Source organism: Antrostomus carolinensis, unplaced genomic scaffold (assembly GCF_000700745.2).
Source record: "Antrostomus carolinensis isolate BGI_N321 unplaced genomic scaffold, ASM70074v2 scaffold23309, whole genome shotgun sequence".
Lineage (NCBI taxonomy): Eukaryota > Metazoa > Chordata > Aves > Caprimulgiformes > Caprimulgidae > Antrostomus > Antrostomus carolinensis.
In genome coordinates, this window is record NW_010336777.1 from 47112 (window position 1) to 69683 (window position 22572).

General features: G+C 42.4%; 1 protein-coding gene across 2 annotated transcripts in view; it reads left to right on the forward strand.

Moving 5' to 3' along the window:
• SYT16 (synaptotagmin 16) overlaps positions 1-22572 on the forward strand; it is a 40315-nt gene that overhangs the window by 4291 nt on the left and 13452 nt on the right. For both annotated transcript variants that reach the window (XM_010174987.2, XM_029086739.1), the window contains exons 2-3: positions 17943-18199; positions 21986-22429. In XM_010174987.2, the coding sequence (XP_010173289.1) occupies positions 17943-18199; positions 21986-22429 (701 nt within the window). The remainder of the gene's footprint in view (positions 1-17942; positions 18200-21985; positions 22430-22572) is intronic.

Genomic DNA, 22572 nt, shown 5'->3' on the forward strand with positions numbered 1-22572 from the left:
GGTAAATGATGGGAAGGCAGAGCCTTCTACGCACGCAGATCCCTGGCACCATTTGCACATCGTGGAGTTGTAAATTTTGCAAATAGAGTTGAACTTGCTCTTTCAGCTTCCTTGAGACCCTCCTTCATTGTCTAACCTCAGTGTTTCTGATAGAGAAACTGTCTCCCATTGCAGAACAGGGAGGGAGCAGCTTTTGTATCCCCCCGCGGCTAAGATACTGCTGATCCATTGACTGGGGGTGGCTGGTGAGAGTGTGGCTGCCAAATCCATCATTGCACATTTGGCTTAAGAATTGAAAAAAAAAGCAGTGGAGCAATAAGCCACTTCTAAAAGTAGTGCACTGCAAGCAGAGGGGTAGAGCTGGGCAGTCCATCTGCTTCCCAGCCTGAACCTTCAGGAAGCCAAAAAAAAAAAAGAAAGAAAAAGGTGAAAAGCAGCAATCGTTGTGCCCACTTCTTCCTCAGGGCCCATGACCTTTGCAAACAAAAAGTCACAGTGACCATTAAGTTAGCAGTTTCAACAGACACTGCTCTGAAAAGGCATGTGGACAGACACACCAGCTGAATTGAGTCTTCTAAATCAGAGCTGAACTATTTTTGCACCACCAGTTCTGTGACTGACGAGTCTCCCAAGCTGCCTGACGCTGTGTTCGTAACACTGGTGTAATTTACAGGTGAGCACTGCACTTAAAACTGCATGAAGGAGATTTTTTTTCCCATCAATTAGATAATCTCAGTGCTAGCTAACGATTGCATTTCAGTTGCACTAAAATAAATTTTTTGACCCTGGAATACTAGGAAATTTGATGTCCTAATAGGAATCTTGTCTAGGTGGCTAGATAGTTATCCCCAGTACATGTGTAAGGGGAGGCATGCCTCTGAGGCTCTGGGAGTTTTTAAAACTAGGAAGCACTATTGCATTTACTTACCTTGGCCTCCAGCTTAACAGGGGTCATTGATTTTTGCCAGTAATTGCTGTAGTAGAGGAAATTATTCTTTCTGCTGTGTATGAGCGTTCCTGACCTCAGTAAATGACCCTTCATACGGCCATGAATTCCCAGGCAAGAAGTGAGTTTTCATTAGGTCCTATAAACCTGGATAGCAAAATATACCTGTAACAAAAAGATGTTGCTTGTGTGATAAATAAAACTTCTGCTTGAACCTGAGACTAAAATAGATAGGTGGCTGGTTTCCATGTAAAGGTCCTAAGTATTGATGAATTTTATCACCTGTCTGGCTATGGAGCCAGCCAGTGCTTTAGCCAGAATGTAGCCCTATAAAAATCAGTGCCTGTGCTCAAAGCAGGACATTTAAAGAGGCTACACTGAATCAATAGCACCACCAGGACTGAGTGAAGGAAAACAAAGACAGACAGCGGACAAAAGCACTTCACAGAAAATGCTCCTGGCTGCTCGAGTGGCAAAAAGCGCTAACGTGACTGGGGATATGCATCTGGTCTCTAAAGAATGGGGCACGAGTCCACAGCTTTCTGAAATGAAGTGTAGACTTGAGTTTGCGTTGAATGCTTTCTCTCTGGGAAATTCAGACGCACTCAGAAAGTGTTTGTGCATAGACTTTTGTCCTAGTGAAGGTGTTCCTTTTCAGTTCTGTCTTTTCAAAGTTTCAAATTATAAGGGATCTTCATCCATGGTGCAAAATGTAAGTGGTGATGAGAGTACATGGTGGCCCTGAAAGGAGGGTAGATTGCGGTGTGTCAGCTTTATAGCTGGGGGAATGAAGCTAAAGAGTGGTTCAAAACACAAATTTTCAAAGGTGTTACCATTGTGGGCTCTGTCTTGGGCCTGTCAACATTGTTGTTCATCCTCAGTTGGTGATTTTAGACATAGCATCTTTGTAAGCCCACAGTAGATCAGGAGTTTGTGTTTTCACCAAGTTCCTTGTCTGGTGGTCAGAACTTCCTTGTGCCTGTCTCCCTAGGGACCATGAGGAAGGATGCTCTGTTCAGGAGTAATTGTCATCTGCTCTTGCTGTCTAGAAGGTTGCATAAGCTGTATGGAGAAGGCTGTATTTGAGAGGAAGAAATGGATTTTGCCATTCACTGCAGTTACAGAACAAATTGTGTGTGTGAGCGTGTGTGTGTGTGCATGTATTTTCTGATCCACTTTTGCTAAGTGGCATCCTCTTCCCACTCCCCATATGGCAGTTGCGACTCTTATCTTCCTCTGGGAAGGTTGTTTAGGACTCAAGAGGCTTAATTTACCAATAAACAGCATCTTGGCAGCATCTGGGAAGTGCTGCCTCTCTCCTAGAAACCCTGCCTCCTCACCTTCCATCTCCTACTACAGGCGAGGCAGGTGTGAATGATCTCATTGTGTTGTGGTGGAGGTTACGTGCAGGCATACTAGCAGCACTCTGTGCAGAGCTGGAACATAGTATTTCTGTGTGCTGGTACAAACAGTAGTACTTTTTGTCCTTTTTTTTGTCCTTTTTTTCCCCCCCCAGTTGCAGTTGTTGATAGCTTGGCCCACTTTGTAGAAGGCTACTTATGCAAACCCATGATGACAGGTAAATGCTTGCAGAAGGGAATGACCATTAGGACTTCTGTAAGCATGGATAATCCATCTCTGTTTCCTCCTAACCTCTTTACATTGCTTAAGATCACAAAAACCATGAATGTAAGCTTATGTGAGATGGGATCACTCTGCCAAAAGGTGAGCTGGTGTTGGTCCTCACCTCTTGCCTGATAGGGGTGTGGATATGACTTCCTTGTTCCCAGTTCATTTATGGCTGTTGTAATGACCTGTTGGCAGCAGCCATCATTTTGAGTGGCCTCATAGACTGCTGAAACAGTTTTAGTAACCAAGGGGAAAGACTGCAATGAAAAGAGGGAGATTGCAGTCATGGAGGAAAAAATGTGCAGTTTTATAGACAGTGAAGGGCATTGTTGGGCTGTGAAGGTGTGGTTGGGCTGTATCTCTGCAGATGCTGTTTCTGTGATTCTCCTGCAGTCTCTTTCTCCTGAGGGAAGGCTTCATCAGTACCTATTTGTAGACCAACATGAATTACTTACTTAGGTTGAATCTTAAACCAGTCCATAGCAAAATCTGTAGAAAATCCCTTCTAATGACCATGAAAATAGCTCTCATGGCTTCATCACCCTACCTAAAAGTTCCCTGATGTTCAGGCAAGTGGTCCCCTGTCTAGAGAGCTCAGTATCCATGTGAGATGAAGCATCCCTGGAGGGACTCATTGCACTGGGTGTGAGTGCTTGCCCACGCAAGCTGGGCACATGGAGACATTTCTCTCCTCAGAGTGAGAGAAATTCAAGCCCATACGGTCTATACGTAGCAGCATAATCTGTGTGGGAGTATTTTCCAGCAAGTAATATGAGAGTGGTGGTGCTGGAGAGAAAGCCCTGAATTTGGATTAATGAGAGCACTGAGGTTTGCTGAAGCTCTGTGTCACAGGGTCAATTTTGGGGTCTAGGCTTATTGCAGTAAATAATGTAGCTATAAAACCATTGGGCCTGAGGGTGCAGTTTTGCGATTGTCAGTAGCTGATGTAAAACTGCAGTGGAGATATCTTGTCCTTCCCTGATCACACAGTTGTGGTGCTTTCCATGTCTGGCCCCATAAGCGTGCCACTGTGTGGTGAACCAGACCAGCTCATTGCTTCAGCTGAGAGTTACCAGCCCCTTCCCTGTTACCTTTGAATCAGTTGAGTTGTCCACATGATTGCTAAAACTGAAACAAGGGCAAGAGGGAAAAGGAAGGAGGACAGGATTACCCCTTTTGGGTGACAGCATTGGTCCTGAACTCATGTGAGTCTTGTTGCACCACATGTTCACCCACTGCTGCTGTTGAAGTCTGTGATTTTCCCAGGAGTGCCATGGAAACCATGGTGGTACAGCAGTGGTAAAGGGGAGCTGTGGTGAATCAACCCTCTGGTAGCAAACAGAAAGTTTCAATTAGAAAAATCAGTGGGAAAATAAATATCTGCCTTGTTGTAATGCAGTTGTCATCCATAACAACCCCAAACAAGTATCTTTGCGAGGGAGTTGATTTCCACCCTGTTAATCAGCAAACAAAGACTTGTGGGGGTGAAGCCAATGGTTACAGCATTGGGTGCAATGAATGGTCTGTACTGGGCGTGCATATGCTGGGTCTAGCGGGTTGTGAGTGTGGTGTAGCAAAACTGCGCTTGAAAGAGGAGCAGGAATAAATGTCCTGGGTTTCCTGGGCATTTTCTTGGCTAGTTTGATTTCTGCTAGGTGGAAGGCCATTTTCTGGAAGAAGGTAGTGCCAATTCAGAGACATTTCCTTCAATGTAGTGGAGAGAGCTTACAAAGTGACTCCCTTGCATTAGAGGGAGGAGTATCCAAGCCAAGCAAAGAAGTTGAAGAGGCGATTGATGGGGAATTCAGCCCATTGTGGTATGAAAGCTACCAGGAAAACTGTCATAAAAATAATGTGAAAATTGGTATTTGTTGGAAGGAAAGGACAGTGTTTTCCAACTCACTGGCCATAGGGATCCAGCGGTTTGTTTAGTTTCCGAGTCCACGAGCATTTACAACCCCACACCCCAGAGCATATATAGCCACACCTGTGCCCTGCAGTGTCCCCAGCATGGACACAGCATCTGCTGACAGAAGGTGTTTTTCTGCCTCTACAGCTGCATGTTTTCTTCAAGCAACCTAACCTGGGCTGGCAAAGGAGTGCAGGCTGACTCATGGATGTAACTGCATCCACACCAGGGGTTTTCCTGGCTTAGGAGTGTCTCCTATGGTGTGTAATCTCTTTTTTTCTTCCACTTCTTCACAAATCCTGGGCTTATGCTAATAAAACCCAGTAGCATAAGTGAGGCCTGACTCATGCTTACTCCACATGTAAAATGTAAAGTAGGTGATTGGGAAAATCAGGGTTGTTTGTGCTTCTGCATCTTGGCTGCCATTTCCTTCAGCTATGGAAGAACCTTAGGCAGCAAAGTGAGAGTCAGTTTGAAGCTGAATCCCGTGTTCCTATTTTTAAAATCCAAATTTGGGAGTAGGAAAAAAGCAACAGGAAGAGATGTTGATTTTCATGCTGTTTGCTGTGGGCAGTTCTCTATTTCTTTACACAGCAGTGTGCAGAATTGGAGTTTATTGCTCTGACTGCTGTATTGTTTGGCTATGGAGGTGCTTGATGGTCAAAACCAAATAATGACTTGTTTCTGATTACTCTCTGACTTTTCTTGTTTGCTTTTTTTTTCTTTTTCTTGGAAATGTCCCCTGGTATGAAAGCTGCCAAGTCGTGATTCTTTCTGCCTGCATCACATGCAAACACCCAAGTGTACTCTCCTCAGAGAGCTCCCAGTTGGTTTGGTCATGTGGTGAGAGCAAATGAAGAGGTAGAGATTGATGTGTTGCAAAAGCAAGATGCTGTCACTTGTCACTCAGCAAAGAGGGATGGACCTTATGTTTACCACCGGGCACTAAATGGCTCCCTGGTTGGTACATGTACCAGAAAGAGACAAAACCACATGGGCCTGGATGCAAGGAAGAAGCTCAGGTGAAGGCTGCCTTCTGTTATTAGTAAATGACCAGTTGGTATTAGTCAATGGTGCAGAGTCATTGTGCACAGCTTCTCTGTCCATAATGAAACATGGGTTTACTGTATCACAGTGCATTCTCCATCAATTTTAAGTATATCTGAGGTCTAGGTGGATGTTTTGGATTTTGTTTCTGTTTTATAAACAGAAGGATTTTTGATGATCGGATTGTATCTTCAAATAGTTTTCAGCATAAAGGAAGGCATGGGGTACTCTCCTCCCCAGTCAAACCCATAAATCAGTTGTGTTACTTTGTACTTTCATTTGAACTCTCAATTCAAATCAAATCATTTTGGTTGGAAAAGACCTGTGAGATCATTGAGTCCAACCAAAGAAGTGGCTCACAGCAGGAGGGGAAGAATGGTTGATAGCAAGAGCAAGAAGATGACTCCAGATTGAAGACATGGGAGATCAGAGCTGTAGTTGCATGGTTATTGGTAGTAGCAGCTCTACATGTGTTGCTAAATGTTGCCTTTACAAAATGTTCCTCTTTTTTTTCCTGAGAAGCTTTAACATACATGTTGTTTGCAGCAAGCCTTTCCAGTTTTCCAAAAGAAAAACCCTTTTCTTTCTGGGTTTTGCTGAGTTAGGAACCATTGCAAATCACTGTTTCTCTACGTCATCTTGATCATGAAAATTTTAAGGCCAGGCCTGTGCTGACTGCTTCTATAATAGCAAAGAACACAGCACAGAGTGCTCCTGGGATCCTCCAAGTATATGCATTATGCATAGATGTATGGTATTGTCTCTGGTTATATGATCAAATACATTTTTTTTTGTATAGTAGTTCTGCTTCCTTCAGGGCTCAGTGATGCTCCCATGGAAACTCTCACTGACTTCCATAAAGCAGAATCAAAATCTTTAAGAAGAAAGTGGATATACAAGGGCAGCACTGAATGTATAGGAAAGCAGAAATTTGGCATTTGCAACCTTTTAATTGTTCAGCCAAAATGACTGGGGTTTTTGTTTGGTTGGTTGGTTGGGTTTTTTTAATGTGCAAGTGGACAGGATACATGCAATACATCTATATTTTACTCCTACACTATGTATTTTATTCGTTTTTGTTTTGTTTTGTTTTTCTTGGATAAGCTTTGAACAAATGATAAGTTATTCTTTACGCTTGGTAACACTGCAGAGAATTCTTGAATTATTTATTTCATGCATTTTAGCTTAGTGTATTGGGATGCCTGTAAGCCAACTTTGTAACTGACTGGGTACTTGAAATTTTTGAAGAAATAGTGGTAGTTTGAAATACCTTGCCAGAAAAAGAGGTCACCCTCCTTCCCTTCCCACTGTTTCCTCTGGGAACAACAAAAAAAACCAACCAAAAAACCAAAAAAACTGCACATGCCTCCTTATGAGCAGTGGGAAGTTGATTTGTAAAACAGATGCTGCATAGAAGTAATTGAGTTGAAGTTGCTAGAAATATGTATGTGCTACACAACATCTGCAGATCTCAAGATGTATTCATTATCTTTCCAGAATTTTGATTGTAATTATGGGCCCTTTATTTAAGTTTCCATGGTGATATAGAAAATGTTTCCCCCTTGTCCTTTCCTAATCAGGACACTTGTATATTTGAATGGTGAACGTTTTTCTCTCCCCTGGGTAAAGTTAGTTTTATTAATACAGAAATATTAAGTTGACATGGAGCTGTCTGCTGCTCAGGCAGAGATTCAGCTGCAGACGTACCAGGCATTTGCTGCAGATTCCCCAGTGCCACCGTTTAATTAGCCTGTGCGCTTCCAAATGCTGGTAAGAAATAGCATCCAGAGTCATAACAAGTGATGCGGTCATGCTTTGGGGATTTGTAAAGTTGAAGTCAAAGTCAAGCGGCCACTAATACATCAAACTGGGCCAAACTCCTCCCCTGCATCCCTTCACCCTTCCCCTTCTGTCCTAGAAGAAGGGCTCTGCTCTGTTTTGCAGGGACTTGCATGCAGGTTCACCCCAGGGACTGCGCTTACAGGAGCGGTCCAGGAGTGCTGCACCCACGTGGCCTTTGCAAAATTTCTTGTAATAACCAGAATTGTGCACTGTGTTAATGTGCATGTATTTAAGTGTACAGCCTCGTGCCTATTGACCTAGGATTTTAATGTTATGGTTCTAGAAATGGGTGAAAGATGTGGCTTAATTACTAAAGATGATATTTTACTTGGGATTTATAGCAAGCTGTTGGAGTGAAAAGTAGACTTTTGTTTATACAGGAGGTTCCACTTAAACTTTAGAAGAAACTTCTTTACAGTGAGGGTGACAGAGCACTGGGACAGGCTGCCCAGGGAGGTTGTGGAGTCTCCTTCTCTGGAGACATTCAATACCCACCTGGACGCCTTTCTATGTGATCTCATTTAGGTTCCTGCTCTGGCAGGGGGATTGGACTAGATGATCTTTCGAGGTCCCTTCTGATCCCCAACATCCTGTGATTCTGTGTGTGAAAAGATATACACATATAAACAGAATTTATCATCATTTGCTGAGCATTTAAATTAATTTTGTAGAGGTTGTATGAGATGCAGGTAGTGAATTGACAAAACAGTTGGCTGAAAAGGAATGTTTAGTTTTATGCGTTTTGGTTATTTGTATAGATCAGCATATTTAGGCCATAGGGTTGTTACAGCTTGAAATATTTTTTATTTTATTTTTAAAAACTTCGAAGAAACTTATTTTTAACAGCTGACCTAAAAATAATCAATTTTTATGTAGCTGGTCACTGACCATTTACAAACTAATGTCTGAAATCTTTTTCATTTTTGTCAGAATAGGAACACGTAGCTTTTTCCTCCAATTGAGAGCAATTTTCTAGAAGGAACAGCAGGCTTATTGTCAAACTGTGGCAAATCAGACCAGAGGGTCAAATCTCCCAGCGTGGCAGCATGGAAGAAGCCAACTTCTGCTGGGCTGGTGGTGGGAGCAGTTTGCTTCGGTACTGCCAGCTCTGTCCTCTCTGCCCAAGGAGTTGAGTGCTGTCTTCTGTGCAGCAGCAGATAAATTTATGGAGCAGTGATAGCACTTGTCATTAAGTTTATACTGCACATTTTTAATGAACCTAACACAGTGTGTAAAAGCAGAATCCAGTTTCCTCGCCTGTAGCTGTGTGGTTGATGGAAATGAGATTTGAGATGAAAAAAAAGGTGCTTTTCCTCCCAAACCAGGCAGTGTCACTGAGAAAGCTGCCCTCCACCCCTTGTCTGCAATGCTCGTTTATTCAGCTGCTTGGGTTTGCCATAGCGATTATCAAAGCGAGTTTTGGCAAACCTCATCGTATACTCCATGCTCAAGAGCAAGCACTGGTCCATCCACACTTGACAGCTGGCTCGTTCACACATGTGTACACAGATGTGCACGTAAACACCGCCAACCCATCGTCCCCACCGCTCCCTTCTCTGTGCGTGAGGATGGATCTAACATCCTGCTGTTGTGATTCCTTAATGCTGTGGGCAGGGAGATCAGCAAAATGCCTCTGCATTTTCATCCTGACAAAGCAAGGCCAAGTGTCTAGTATGTATTGAACCCTCCTTCCCCCATCTGACGGGTGTTCATGCACTAATGAGGGTGCAGTCATCTCACGTTCAAATCACGTGTTGTAGCAGGAGGGGAAGGGCACTTACAGGGACGTGCTCAAATGTGTATCTTCACTTTTAAAGGTTACAATTTACATTGGTCTCCTGAGTTCCTCTGCTGCTGGCAGATGGAGTCAGTGGTGCCTGTTAGCCATGTGCTGTATTTATGTTATGTTCATGTTGTTACCCAGAGCAGGTTATGTCTGAGTTGCTTTTTCAGTGCAAAAGTTCTCTCTCCACCTTAGCAGGAGCTGAAGGGGGATGGAAGCATGACCATGTTTTCAAGTCCCTTGCTTACTACTTTGTTTTTGCACATGCTAATGATTTTACAAGTGGTTCTCTACGTGTGTCATGTCTTACTTTGTGTTTGTTCTGCTCTGTTAAGTATCTCCATTAAAAAAAAAATAAATAGGGTAACATGCAAGGTGGGCAAGGTCTAATAATATGTAAATGTTGCTGATACAATATGACATTCACAGGCTTTCCAGAGGTTGAAGAAGCAGGTAATTCTCAAGTTCTTTCCCCAGTCCTCTCTAAACCCTTGGTCCCCTTTTTCTCCCCAGAAGGTGCATCTGAGAGCTAGAAGTGTGCTGTGTCATCTGGCTTCTTGGCCAAGGGCAACAGACTGTCTAAAGCCTGAGTTGTGTTTTTCTCCCAGTAAACAGTTACGGGGAGGATGAAGAACGGAGAGCATCTTCAGGCAGTGGTGATGAGGTGATTAAGCAGTTTGAGACCTCTGTGTCATGCTCACAAAGTTCTCGATCAGAAGTATCTGAAAAAGTAACACCAGCAGGCGTGGAGCGTAGACCCAAATTCAGACGTTTCCTCTCCAGCCATGAGGAGTACCACACAGAGGTATCTGAATGCAAAGGTACTGTTTGCATGAAATAAGATTAAAGAAGTTGGAGTCTTCAAGATCTGTAGCCTCAATATTGAGAGGTTCTTTTGTTGTGGAGAACAAGTCCTGAGTCTTGCTTTCTGTCTTACTAAACTCGGTTTCCTTATTGTTACCTGCAACTCATTTCTAAAATACTTAGAGGGAAGAGTCTGGATCCAAGCCCCACTGAAGTCCATGAAGATCTTTCCATTAACTTATATGGCTTTTGAATCCTCGCTCCTAATCCACAGAGATTTTAATGGATTTTATTGCCAACTTTGCCAGACTAAAAACTGTAGGACTTTGTTCTAATTATTTTTGGTCTGTGCTACTTAAGTCATTTCTTTAGCAAGCCTTTTAGCAGAAGTTGAGTGTCTCCTTTTGTAACAGCTTTGCAAAACAAGGTGAACAGTGAATGAATTATGCTGTATCATTTGCCAGTGCATACACCAAATGTCAGGGAATGACGGAAACTAAAAATTTATGGCACAGAAGGGAAGAATTTTATGATCTTCTATGGACTAATGTAATGACTCTTTTATACAAACAGAGATGAAATGCATTTAAAAATATAGCTACTTAGAAAATTGGCCTGAACACATTCTAAAATCTGGAGAAGTTCATTAGAGGGAAGAGCCATGAAATTGCCCTTTGTTTTTCATTCCATAGAATGTTTTAAGTTTGAAATACAATTGCTTGATTTTGATGTACCTTCTGATTAGAACCATCATTTCAAGATATAGCTGTCCATCGAACTCTTCTTCTGGCACAATATGGTGCAGCTACTCTTCTCTTTTTGGAGGTAATATTAATATTGTTTAAATAGCTGTTCAGAAACTAGGTGAAACCAGACTCTGAAGCCTGCTTTCACTGAGACATTTGATTCTCTGCCCCATTCCTCACTAAACTCAAGATTAGACCCTTCATTACAAACAAAAGTCAATAAACTAATCCTTCAGTATGTCAGGTCTCCTTCAAATCCAGAGAGGCTTCTGAGACACGTGGAGCTGCTGTTGCTGGGTGTACAACGATAGTTACACACACTGGCAGCTCACAATGTGAGATGTTTATTTGGGAGAAAATATGATGGTTGGGGTAAATCCTAGATAACCCCACACCCTGCTACCCTCCAGTTGCTGGTCTGAGAACACGGTATGATGTGAGAGTTTGTTTTGGCCTCTAGCTGGTGCCGTGATCACAAAACACAGAAAGGTTTGTGTGTGTCAAGCCATCATTGTGCCCCAACAGCTTATCAAACACTGTTTCAGCTGAGCAGATCCTCTGGACCTTTCTGGGTGGTGGGAGAGATGAAAGATCTTTGACAAGTGCTGAGTCCAGATTGGGATTATGGCACTTTCAGACATTCTTTAGAGTGTGCCTGAGACTTCTGTTCTCCTTGTGTTCTCTTAACAGACCTTTTACTCATATAGCTGGTAGTTTTCTTTTCTTACAGATTCAGAAATCTGTAACACACTTCAGCATACAGCAAAGTTGAGCATCTCTGAGAGCCTTGAATAGCTTCTCTCCCACTCAACCTTGACATGCAGCAAAGTTTCTCATACTGTGTTCTTACATGAGATTTTCCTTGACCCTCTGTTTCTGTTGTCAATGTCATGACAGTCTGCATTTCAGACTTGTCTAGCTTTAACTTTCCACCTGTTAAAAATCTTCGTTGTAACCTGAATAGAACTTGGAAGGAGGAGTGCACGCTGCAGGAAGGAAGTGTTTGGAGGATGCTCTGGGGAGCTGAATGGCTTGAATGTCAGTTCTGCCCACAGCCTCTCTGCAAATCACCCTGTTAATGAAGAGCTTATTTTAGTTCTGGAAACATGGAGTCTTCTCAGGCTATTAACCAGCATGTGGTAAATTAAACAATCTTGGCCTGATTGCGTAATGTCACTTGAAATTTAAGATCCTTTTTCTCTTTAACCCTTAAAATATACAAGCCATTTTTGTTGAGATTTATTGTAATTATATAATGATTCTGCTCCTTTGAGGCTCTTCAAGGAAGTTTTTTAGCACTTTTTGATGGCTAATCTCAAAATAACCAGGGGCAGAAGCACTGCTCAGTCTCCCTGCATCTGGTTTGGTTCAGTACGAAGGAGCACGTGGTGCCAAGGTACTGCAGAGTGATTTGGAACTGGGGCTGTAGCAAGGGCCAGGCAAGAGGATTACTGCTGTATAAGGACAAATATGTCTCACTCCCACTAACTTATGTTTCTACTGCTGTTACTGTCTTTCAGGAAGAGAGGTTTGAAAATCACTCCTAGTAGCTAGGAGGATTGCGAATCCAGAAGCACCTAGACCCATACTGAAATCTTTTCCCCCTCTGGATCGTATTTAAACAGGTTCTTAACATTCAGCAGGTGTTTATGTAAAGTCTAGAATAAGGGATCAGATTTCTTTCATTTTGGAAAATTGCAAAGAAAAGACATGTTTTTTCTTGTAAAAGCACAGTGATTCACTGCAGTCCACAGAGCGAACATCAGCTCGGTCAGCACAGGTAACAGGCACACATTAAACTTTTCATCTCAGTGTTTCTTGCTGGTCAATGAACTATGTAGTGTTAATTTAGCAAGCTCTACTAAGCTCCATCTTTTAACTCTGGCAGCAGGTTTTAGGAACTGATGAGGCCTCTCAGGACATTTCTTTAGCACATTGTAATGCTTCAGAGAACGGAGAGATTGTGTACCGTTGAAAAAAGAAGAAATATACTGTAGGTTAACCAGGTGGTTTACCTGCCAATGTGAGGGGTGACTTCACAGCATTTTCCAGCTTGATTTTTGGTGTTTGATGTGCTGAGCTTTCCCTGTATCTTTGGAGAGATGCTTCCATATCCCTGTTAGAGTTCTATTTAGATGTGATGCTCACCCTTTCATCTGAAAAAAAGTCACAGTTTCTTCATAGCTGGTTCTCCAACCTTGAATACAGACTTTCCTGATTTGTTGGTGATTTCTGTTCTCTAGTGTTCCCCTTATTCTTGGCTTGTGGGCATATGTGACACAACAGGGAAAGGTTGGGAACAGGGCTGAAAAAAACAGCGCTCTTTTAAAAGTGTACAGTGCTATCTGCCCTTAATTTTAGAATTGGCTGCTATTGCTCTGCAGGGATTCTTGGATAATTAAAGTTCAGATAGTTAAATAATGCTGTTTCAATGTATATCCCAGATACTGTGATGTTTATTCATGTCAGGTATTCATAAGACAAGTTGACATTTTCTTCCTTAAAGATCTCTCAGGTAAATTACAGGCATTTTACTGCTCTGACCTTTTCCTTTACATGAAGAACTTCTGTTTTGACCATTTTTTTTTTTGTGAATATAATGTTAGAACGGATGTAATTGGAGAGGTGTAGTTGTTCTAGTCTGTATAGTTGGGTTATTACCTGTAATGATCCTCTAATACTGGTATTTATAAGTGATTATCTCTTACCAAACCACTTTAAATTTAAAGAAAAAGCCAGACTGTTTCACTAAATGGTTTTGGTGAATCACCTTTTCCCTTCCTTTCCCTGAATGCAACATTTGCTTTCCTAACACATTCATTTTGTGCCTGAGTCTTAGAGAGATGACTTGCTCTATTAATATATTTCTGGAGTTTTCCTGTTATGAATAGCCTTTTATGGCTTTAATGTAGTTTTTGAAAATTCCTCTATTATTGATCTAGATATTATCCCAGCAGGAGTCAAAACCACAAGACAATTGTGTGAGGATAATTTCTTACTACAGTAACGTTTTATTCTGAAAGCCTGCTGTGTGGTGTGTGCTTTGATGGATGACCCACTGTTTAAAATCTGTATTAGACATTGGCTTGCTAATTAAATGCCTTAAGGAGCTCCTGTACCCATTTGGTCTCAGTAAATCTGTGGAATTTCTGTTATTTTATTTCTTGCTTACGTTCTTATGTTTACCTCTTTCTGTTTTCTGACTTTGTAGAGAAGACTGGGAGTAATGGGGAAAAATCTAATTACTTTCTATCCTCACTCAAGAGTTTCAGCTCAGGGCAGAGGCGAGACAATGAGGGCTCTTGGTATCAGGACTAGGTCTGCCAGGTGGGAGGATGAGGAGGAGAAGTGGTGGATTTTGCATTTCAGAAAGGAGTGAGAAGAGCACTCACCTGGAATTTGAGAGATCTGAATTTGGATCCCTCTTTCCTCCTGAAGGACCATCTCCCACATCTCAGAAGAGGACCGTAATTACAAAGCTGTGAGGTGCTCTCATACTTCTCTGTTGAAGTGCCCGTGGCTGAAGCATTTTACTGGGAGGGAGAATGTGAGACCATTTGTAGTTGAGGAAAAGGGATAAAGTTATTCTCACAGAATCACAGAATGTTGGGGATTGGATAATCTCTGAGCTGTTAAATTGAAAGGGCAGCCAAGGAGAGGGGCAAGGACTTCTGCACACCTCCAGGAAATGTTTCCTGAGTATAATCCCCATTCCTCTTGTTGGTGGGGTGTTTGGGATTTTGTTGGTTTTGTGGTGTTTTTTTTGTTGGTTGGGTTTTGGTTTTTTTTGTTGGTTTTTTTTTTTTGTGTGTGTGGAGCAGGTATGAATCAGAAACAGCATATTTGCACTAAGGCCAAACACAGAATTTCTTCTACTCGGAAAGATTTGAGCTTTTTGTTCTGGACAGAGGGGTGTATAGAGAATCATAGAATGGCTTGGGTTGGAAGGGACCTTTAAAGATCATCTAGTCAACCCTCCTGCCATGATCAGGTTGCTCAAAACCCCATCCAACCTGACTTTGAACACTTCCAGTGATGGGGCATCCACAGCTTCTGTGGGCAACCTGTTCCAGGTGATGTCTCACTGCCTCATAGTAAAGGATTTCTTCCTTATATCCAATCTAAATCTACCCTCTTTCAGTTTAAAACCATTGCCCCTTGCTCTGTAACTACAGGCCCTGGTAAAAAGTCTCTCCCCATCTTTCTTCTAAGCCCTCTTTAAGTATTGAAAAGCAGCAATAAGGTGTTCCTGACACCTTCTCTCCTGCAGGCTGAACAATCCCAACTCTCTCAGCCTTTCTTAACAGAAAAGGTGTTCCAGCCCTCTGACATTTTTGTGGCCCTCCTTTGGACCTGCTCTAACAGGTCCATGTCTTGTGCTGGAAGCCCCATAGCTGGATGCAGTACTCTGCTCTTGTAAGACTTCATCCAGAGTAGAGTGGGAGAATCACCTCCCTTGACCTGTTGGCCATGCTTCTTTTGATGAGGCCCAGGATATGGTTGGCCTTCTGGGCTGTAAGTACACATTGCTGGCTCGTATCCAATTTTTAATCCACCAGTATCTTCAAGTCCTTCTCTACAGGGCTGCTCTCAAACAATTCATCCCCTAGTCTGTAATGATACTGGGGATTGCCCTGACCCAGGTGCAGGACCTTGCACTTGGCCTTGTTGAACTTCATGAGGTTCACATTGGCCTACTTATCAAGTATGTCAAAGTCCTTCTGGATGGCATCCTTTCCTTTAAGTGTATCAACTGCCCCACTCAGCTTGATGTCATCTGCAAGCTTGCTGAGGGTGCACTCAATCCCACTGTCTATGTCTTTAATAAAGATATTGAACAGTACCAATCCCAGTACAGACCCCTGAGGGACACCACTTGATCTCCATTTGGACATTGAGCCATTGACTGCAACTCATAGAATCATAGAATAGTTTGGGTTGGAAAAGACCTCCAAGATCATCAAGTCCAACCCCTGATCCAACTCCAATTACTATATCATGGCACTAAGGGCCATGTCCAATCTCTTTTTAAAAACCTCCAGGGATGGTGAATCCACCACCTCTCTGGGCAGGCCATTCCAGTGCCTGATTACCCTCTCTGTAAAGAATTTCTTCCTAACATCTAACCTAAACCTCCCCTGGCAGAGCTTGAGCCCACTCTTTTTATGAGGCCTTGCAGCCAACTCCTTATCTATCAGATAGTCCCTCCATCCATATTTCTTTAATTTAGAGACAAGGATGTTGTGTGGGGCCATGTCAAACACCTTACAGAAGTCAAGTTAGATGACCTCTGTTGCTTTTCCCTTATCCACCAATGCAGTCACTCCATCGTAGGCAGCCACCAGATTAGTCAGGCAGGGTTTGCCCTTTGTGAAGCCATACTGACTGTGTCTAATCACCTTCCTGCCATCCACATGCCTTGACATATCTTCCGTCTGTTCCATGATCTTACTGGGCACAGAGGTGAGGCTTGACTGATTGGTAGTTCCCAGGGTCCTCCTTTTTACCCTTTAAAAGAAGGGGTGTGAAGTTCCCCTTTTCTGGTCACTGGGGACTTTGCCTTACTGCCATGACTTTTCAAGTATGATGGAAGGCAGCTTAGCAACTACATCAGACAGTTCCCTCAGGACTCTGGGATGCATCTCATCAGGTCCCACGGACTTGTGAAAGTTCAGGTCCGTCAGAGAGTCTCAAACCTGGTCTTCTCCTGCAATAAATGAGACTTCATTTCTCCAGTCCCTGCCTTGAGACTCGGGGACTCAAGAGTTATGGGATGAGCAATTGCCAATGAAAACTGAGGCAAAAATGTTGTTTGGTACCTCAACCTTCTCCATGTCAGTTGTCACCAGGTTCCCTATCTCATTTATCAGGTGGGATATTAAAAGATAGATTCATCTGAACCAAAGCAAACTAACAATTTTCTATTAAACACAGTAATTAGTGCTGCTCGTTAAAGATTTGAGTTGGAGACCAAATTTGGGAAAAAATGATTGTTCTATAATAATGACCTTCTTGAGAACAAACCCGCAGGTTTGAGAACAACAAGCAGGTGGCCCTGCTTGGGCAGGGAGAGGTGAACAAGACGACCTCCAGAGGTCCCTTCCAATCTCAACCATTCTGTGAAACCTTTAAACCCTAAATAGCTTTGTTTGCAGAGGAAGTAATTCTGTTTTCATTACTGTCATCAGCTGTCTGGAAGCACAACTTGTTTTCTTTCACTGTAACTACTCCTTGCTTATTTGAAAGAGGTGGAGACAGAATCTAGCTCTTTGTGTTCCTAAAGCAAGACCTGGCATCAGATGCATTAGGAGGAGGAAGGTCCCTGTTTTTCTTCTGAAAGTGCTAGCAGAACACATTCATGGCCAACTCATGATGTTATTTTCATCTGTGTCCCTGCACATGTAATTATCTGTGTTGCTCCACCCACAGAGCTCTCACTAATGCCTTCAAGTAAAGTGCTCTGTGTTCAAAATAGGTACTTCAGTGGTGCAGACAAGGAATCTGTAGTCTGAACCAGAGAAGATTATTTTATTATCATTAACAAAACTTACTTTAGTCCATGGAGTAAGTGTGTAGGATCAGATGAAATAAAACTAATAAAAGCAGGCGGGAAATTAGGGAACACATCTCCCCTCAGTTGCCCTTGGGACAATTTAGATTCCTAGTGGGCTTGTGGGGCTGGTCATGCACATCAAAGTTCTCAGGGATGGGTGATAGGGTCGTGGTGGCACTCTGTAATCTCCATGAAACTCCTTTCCTCACTAGCACCATCCCCCTGAGGGCAATGCTGCTTTCCTCCTCTTCCTCCTGCATAGAAGGAAATTGCGGATAGCTGTTCATCAGGCTGTGCTGTGCTTTTCTGTAATTTGTCTGACCTGTGTTTTCATGGAAGTGATTGCTCTGGGGCCACAAAGCAGCCCCAAGGCACTTGGATGTCCCAAACACTCCATTCATAATTGCATTTGGTGGTTTACTTCTTGAAGTAAAGCCAACTGGTTTCTCAGTTCAGGATGGGGTGAGAAACAGCCACATCCACTCTATAAAATGCTGATTTATACAGGATTTGTTAATTTATAAGTTCAGTGCTGCAGTACTCAGAAGTAGAAACTGTCTCTTGCGTGTACTGGAGGAGGGAAAAAAATGAAAAGAAAGGAGAGAAAGACACATTTTTGGGGGTAGAGGGGGAGGAATTTGTTCTAATCCCTCTGAATTTATTTTCTTGCTGAAAATTGTTAGATCTGGATGGACTAAGCCAACTGAGTTACCAAGACAACCTGTCCTATTTTGAAGATGACCACGTATCTGTTGATTCAAGAACAACAATTGAGAGCAGGGGCACTGGACAGCGTGAAGGGCCTAGGATGGAGTCCAGCATTGCCGATGGCATTGGCCAGCAAGCCACGGAAGGTTGTTTGGAAACGGAGACAGCATATACCAACCAGATATTTGAAGTAAATGACGCTACTGACAGCTCGTCGGCTTGGAGCCCTGAGGTATGGTGAACTGTCGTTTATTACACACGGTGTAAGCTTTTGAAGGATACTGGGGGCCAAAAAATGTTAGGGGAGAAATGAAGTGGAAAACTGATCAGCACAGCACAAGATCATGGTCCTCCTGGGTGCATGAACATACACCCCTCTCTGTGTTTCCTCTTTTTCTTGTATTTTACTTCTTGCTACTAACACTCATTCAGAGAAGCTGTTTTATTGCTTGATTTCTGACTGCAATCTTTGAACTGAAATTGGAACCATTAACAGTCTGACAGTTTTTACTATCATTTAGCAATGGCCCAGGGCTTTCTTACTGGCTGTATGAGCAGGGAATGTGTCTAGGAACATGGTATGTGGTCACTGGGTCAGATCTGTGCCTCTCTTTTGGGTGGTTTCTATGGCTTAGACAGTTGAAAGCATCTGGAAAGCTGGAGGCAACTGGTGGGGGTGGTCATTCACTTGGCTAAGTGACCATCACTCTGGTCCCCATTGATACCAGGTATCCTTCCTGGGAAGGAGAGAACCTGAGAACTCCTCTGCTTTCCCTTAGTTCTGTACCTTTATTTTGAAGCTTCAAGAAAACATTACAGATTTTAAGGCATTGTAAGCACCTGATGACTTAACATCCCCCTTTTCTCTTCTCATGCATGATGTGTTAGTTTTCATTATTATTTTACCACAAGATTAAATTTCTGAAAAAATATCAGCCTGCATCAGACATTAAAAGAACAACACAAAGGTCACATCTGCCTGAGTTAAAAAAGACTGTTCTTCAGCCATGGAAATTAATACCTCCACAAAATGCTACAGAACACGTGGGAACTCGACAAGGTGGCAGCCTTGCCATCTCTTTGCTCTGTGCCTCAGACACACACTGTTTGTCTGCCCATCTGAGGCTCATTTCTCCTTTTCCACATTTGATGTGCACTGTCGTGGTTCACATGTGCTGCGTGTCCTCTTATATTTCCAGTGGAATATAAGATCTCCAGTGTCCTCTTATATTTCTTTGGAACATCTCTCATTTTGCTTCTGGTATCTACATTTTAAACATGCAAAGAATGGTTATAGCATCAGGGGGTAGATATGCCCAAGTCCCAGTTTATCTACTACAAGCAGCTTCTCATACAAAGGTATTGTGTGGATTAATGAAAGACTTTTTATTGCAGGAACTAAATGTTCTGACATGCCAGAAATGTCCAAGCGCTATTATGCTCCACTCAAAGGACCTCTCTTTATAGACAAAAATGATAATTTTATGCCTCTGCAGTAGAACCACAAGTACCATTTCAAGCTTTGTCCAGAATTAGCTGCTCTTTCAGGTTTCTCTGGCAGAAATGGACTTATTTTACCTAGCGAAGTGGGTATTGTCTGTCCTGAACGACTGAGTTAGACATACAGTATCAATCAGTATACTTGGCTTGACATCTCAGCAACTATGCTGGGAAGAGGGAGAAAAAGAAATTCAGATGAAGTATCTAGAACCCACACTTCCCTTGGATTCCAGTTTAAGTGTCTGTATAACCCACACATTCACAAAGGGCTCATAGCCCCAGCTGAACTCCAAAAGCCCAGGGGAATTCTGTCAATGAGTTCCACAGAAGAAGACTGAGCATCCGTAAGCTTTGTGTGCTGAAAGCCTGTACAGGGGTGAGTCCCACATAGCACAGTGCTCTCTGAAAGAGCCAGCCCATGAGGTCTCTAAAGCTTCATTGCCCACAGAAAGGTCACTGCCACAGAGTCTGGCGTTTCACTTTGCCCCTCTGACTCCTGTTCTTGCAGTTTTCTCTGCAGTGGATGTGGCTACAGCTATACTAGCACAATTTGTGGTTTCCTAAAATCCAGGTCCTTTCTAGCTGTTCTGTCAAAAACCAGATAGCTGACCTTCAGTCTGCCCTACACGCTGCCAGAAGATGAGATACTCAGCCCTGTTGGGGCAGGAAAGTGCCTCTTGGATCTTCATACCTGTGGGTTTATGATGACGAATAGGAGTTCACATGCTTCAGCTCGGGCATGTAGATGAAAGCAACATTATGCCACAAGGACAATTGTCTCCACACTTAAGCAGCAGTTCTAAAATGTGCCTTGATTCCATCTCCTCAGTACCAAATACACAGATGAAAGTGGGGAGAGATGAACATGTGGAAGGAAACATGAATCAAGTGCAATCCCATTATGTTTCCTTCTTAAATATTATTTCATCAACCAGACAGAAATAACTTGACAGCTACACAGCAGCACTTAACATTTGCATAACATCACATTCTCTCTGGGCAACCTGGCTGTCTTTGCAGCCTGCTGTTCCTACAGAGAGGCATTTCTACGGGCAACCAAGCATTTCATGTGCTGTCCAAGGGCTGATTTTTCTCTCTTTGACTTTACTTCTGCAAGATGTATGACAGCAGGTCTCCATCACTAATGTGCACGCATAGACTTTTGAATTCACATACACAAATCCCTTATACACTTATGAAATTATGAAAAGCTGGAGCTTTGCATGTCATGGCAGATGAATCTGAGCACTTGAAAAGCAGATAAATGTTGAGGTTAGTCCAAGGTCTTCTTTGAGACACGTACCACCCCAGACACTTCTGAAGGGAGTTGCATCAGAAGTCCTATGGCCCATCAACTGTACTCTAAACAATAAGATTCCCATGTTGAGAAGAAGTGTTATTTGAAATGTGAAAGAAGATGTTTGAGGAGGAGGGTGACTCAGACTGCTAGTGACAGGCCTTAATTCACCTTCTGGCTATTAACTGAAAATCAAAAAAAACTTTCCCTAGTACAGTGTATACTCATGTTTAAATACAAATCATTGATCTCTATAGCAACCCCTTTATCACATGAAGCACATTCTAGCTCTAAGATAAAAAAGCACTTTTGAACAGAAACGCACACACCCACTCATCAAAAGGTAAGGTGAGCATCCATGGTTTTTATCTTGTTTTATCAAGATTTTTTTTTTTTTTAAGTAGGTAAAAGATTGTATGTGAATTAGTCTGCACATGCTTTGGTTGTTTATTTTGAATTTTTATTCTGGATATGTTCGTATCCAAACTGAGCAGAAGGAACAGCTGCTTCTCTTGGGAGATTTAAAAAGGTAATAAAGAATCAATATGTATTTAATCAGACTGCTTTTCTCGATTATTGTTGCTTTAGCTGTAGGAAAAGTATTGAATTATAGGATAGCACCTAGAAATAGAATTTCCATTCTATAAGAAGTTCTGACATGGTGGTTTCCATTCCCATCAAATTGAACACAGTGCTTAATTTTTTAAATTTCCAATAGAATAAAATATCCAAAAAGTCAGCAAGTTTGACCGAATAGTTTGATTTCTGTAATGTGAAAAAATCCATTTTGAAAAAATTCCAATGTATGTTCAAAGTAATAGGTTAAGCTGGTGGGTTTTTTAAAATCAAATTAAACCCTAAAGTATTATTAATGCCTCAAAATTTAAATGAATGAAGTTTTTTTAAAAAAATTTTCTTTAGTTTTTCCCTGTGTAGAATTTTTCCAAATTAACAGTCTCCTGCAGAACACTTAAATATTGATGAAACTTTTTGCTGGAAATGTTTCAACAAGTGCTGTTGCTTACTAGATTGTATGGGAATATTGCACAAAATCAGGCAATTAACTAGCACCAGCTTTTCAAGAAACAGTGGAATCCTTATTTTGCAGAGCAACTGCCTATACTTGCAGGCACAAGTGAGGAGAATATTTTTTTAAATAGAGTTGGGATCACAGAGGAGTTGAACTCCAGTGGAGGTTTTACTTCTTCCTTCTCTTTGCAGGAACATGATGAAGGGAAGAGTGTACCAGCTCATCATGGTGCTCATGAGCCCATCTGTAAATGTGGTGATCTAGATGTCATCTTCCACTATAAAGCCTCAAGTCAAAAGCTAGTAGTTACGGTCCTGGAGGCCAGAGATATCCCAGACAAAGACCGCAGTGGTGCCAACACCTGGCAAGTGCACACAGTCCTGATGCCTAGCAAGAAACAGAGGGGTAAGACAAGCGTTCAGAGAGGACCCATCCCAAGCTTCAAGGATAAAATTACCTTCAGTAAGCTGGAGCCAGAGGAGTTGAGCAGCCACGCCATTCGTTTCCGACTCTATGCGGTACACAAGATGATTGGAGAGAAGATGATGGGAGAACAGTTGTTCTACCTGAGCAACATCAGCCAAGAAGGAGAAGTGAAGCTGACGTTGGTCTTGGAGCCAAGGAGTAATTTGAGCGTAAGTTTGGTGAAAGAAATATGGAGTCTGTAAAATTGTTCATCTGGTGAATGGGGACCAGCTGTACCTGATAGTTCTCATTCAGGGCTGTTAGGATGTTGGTGGATCTGTCCTGCTGTCACTTAAAAAGTTATCAGTGAGGG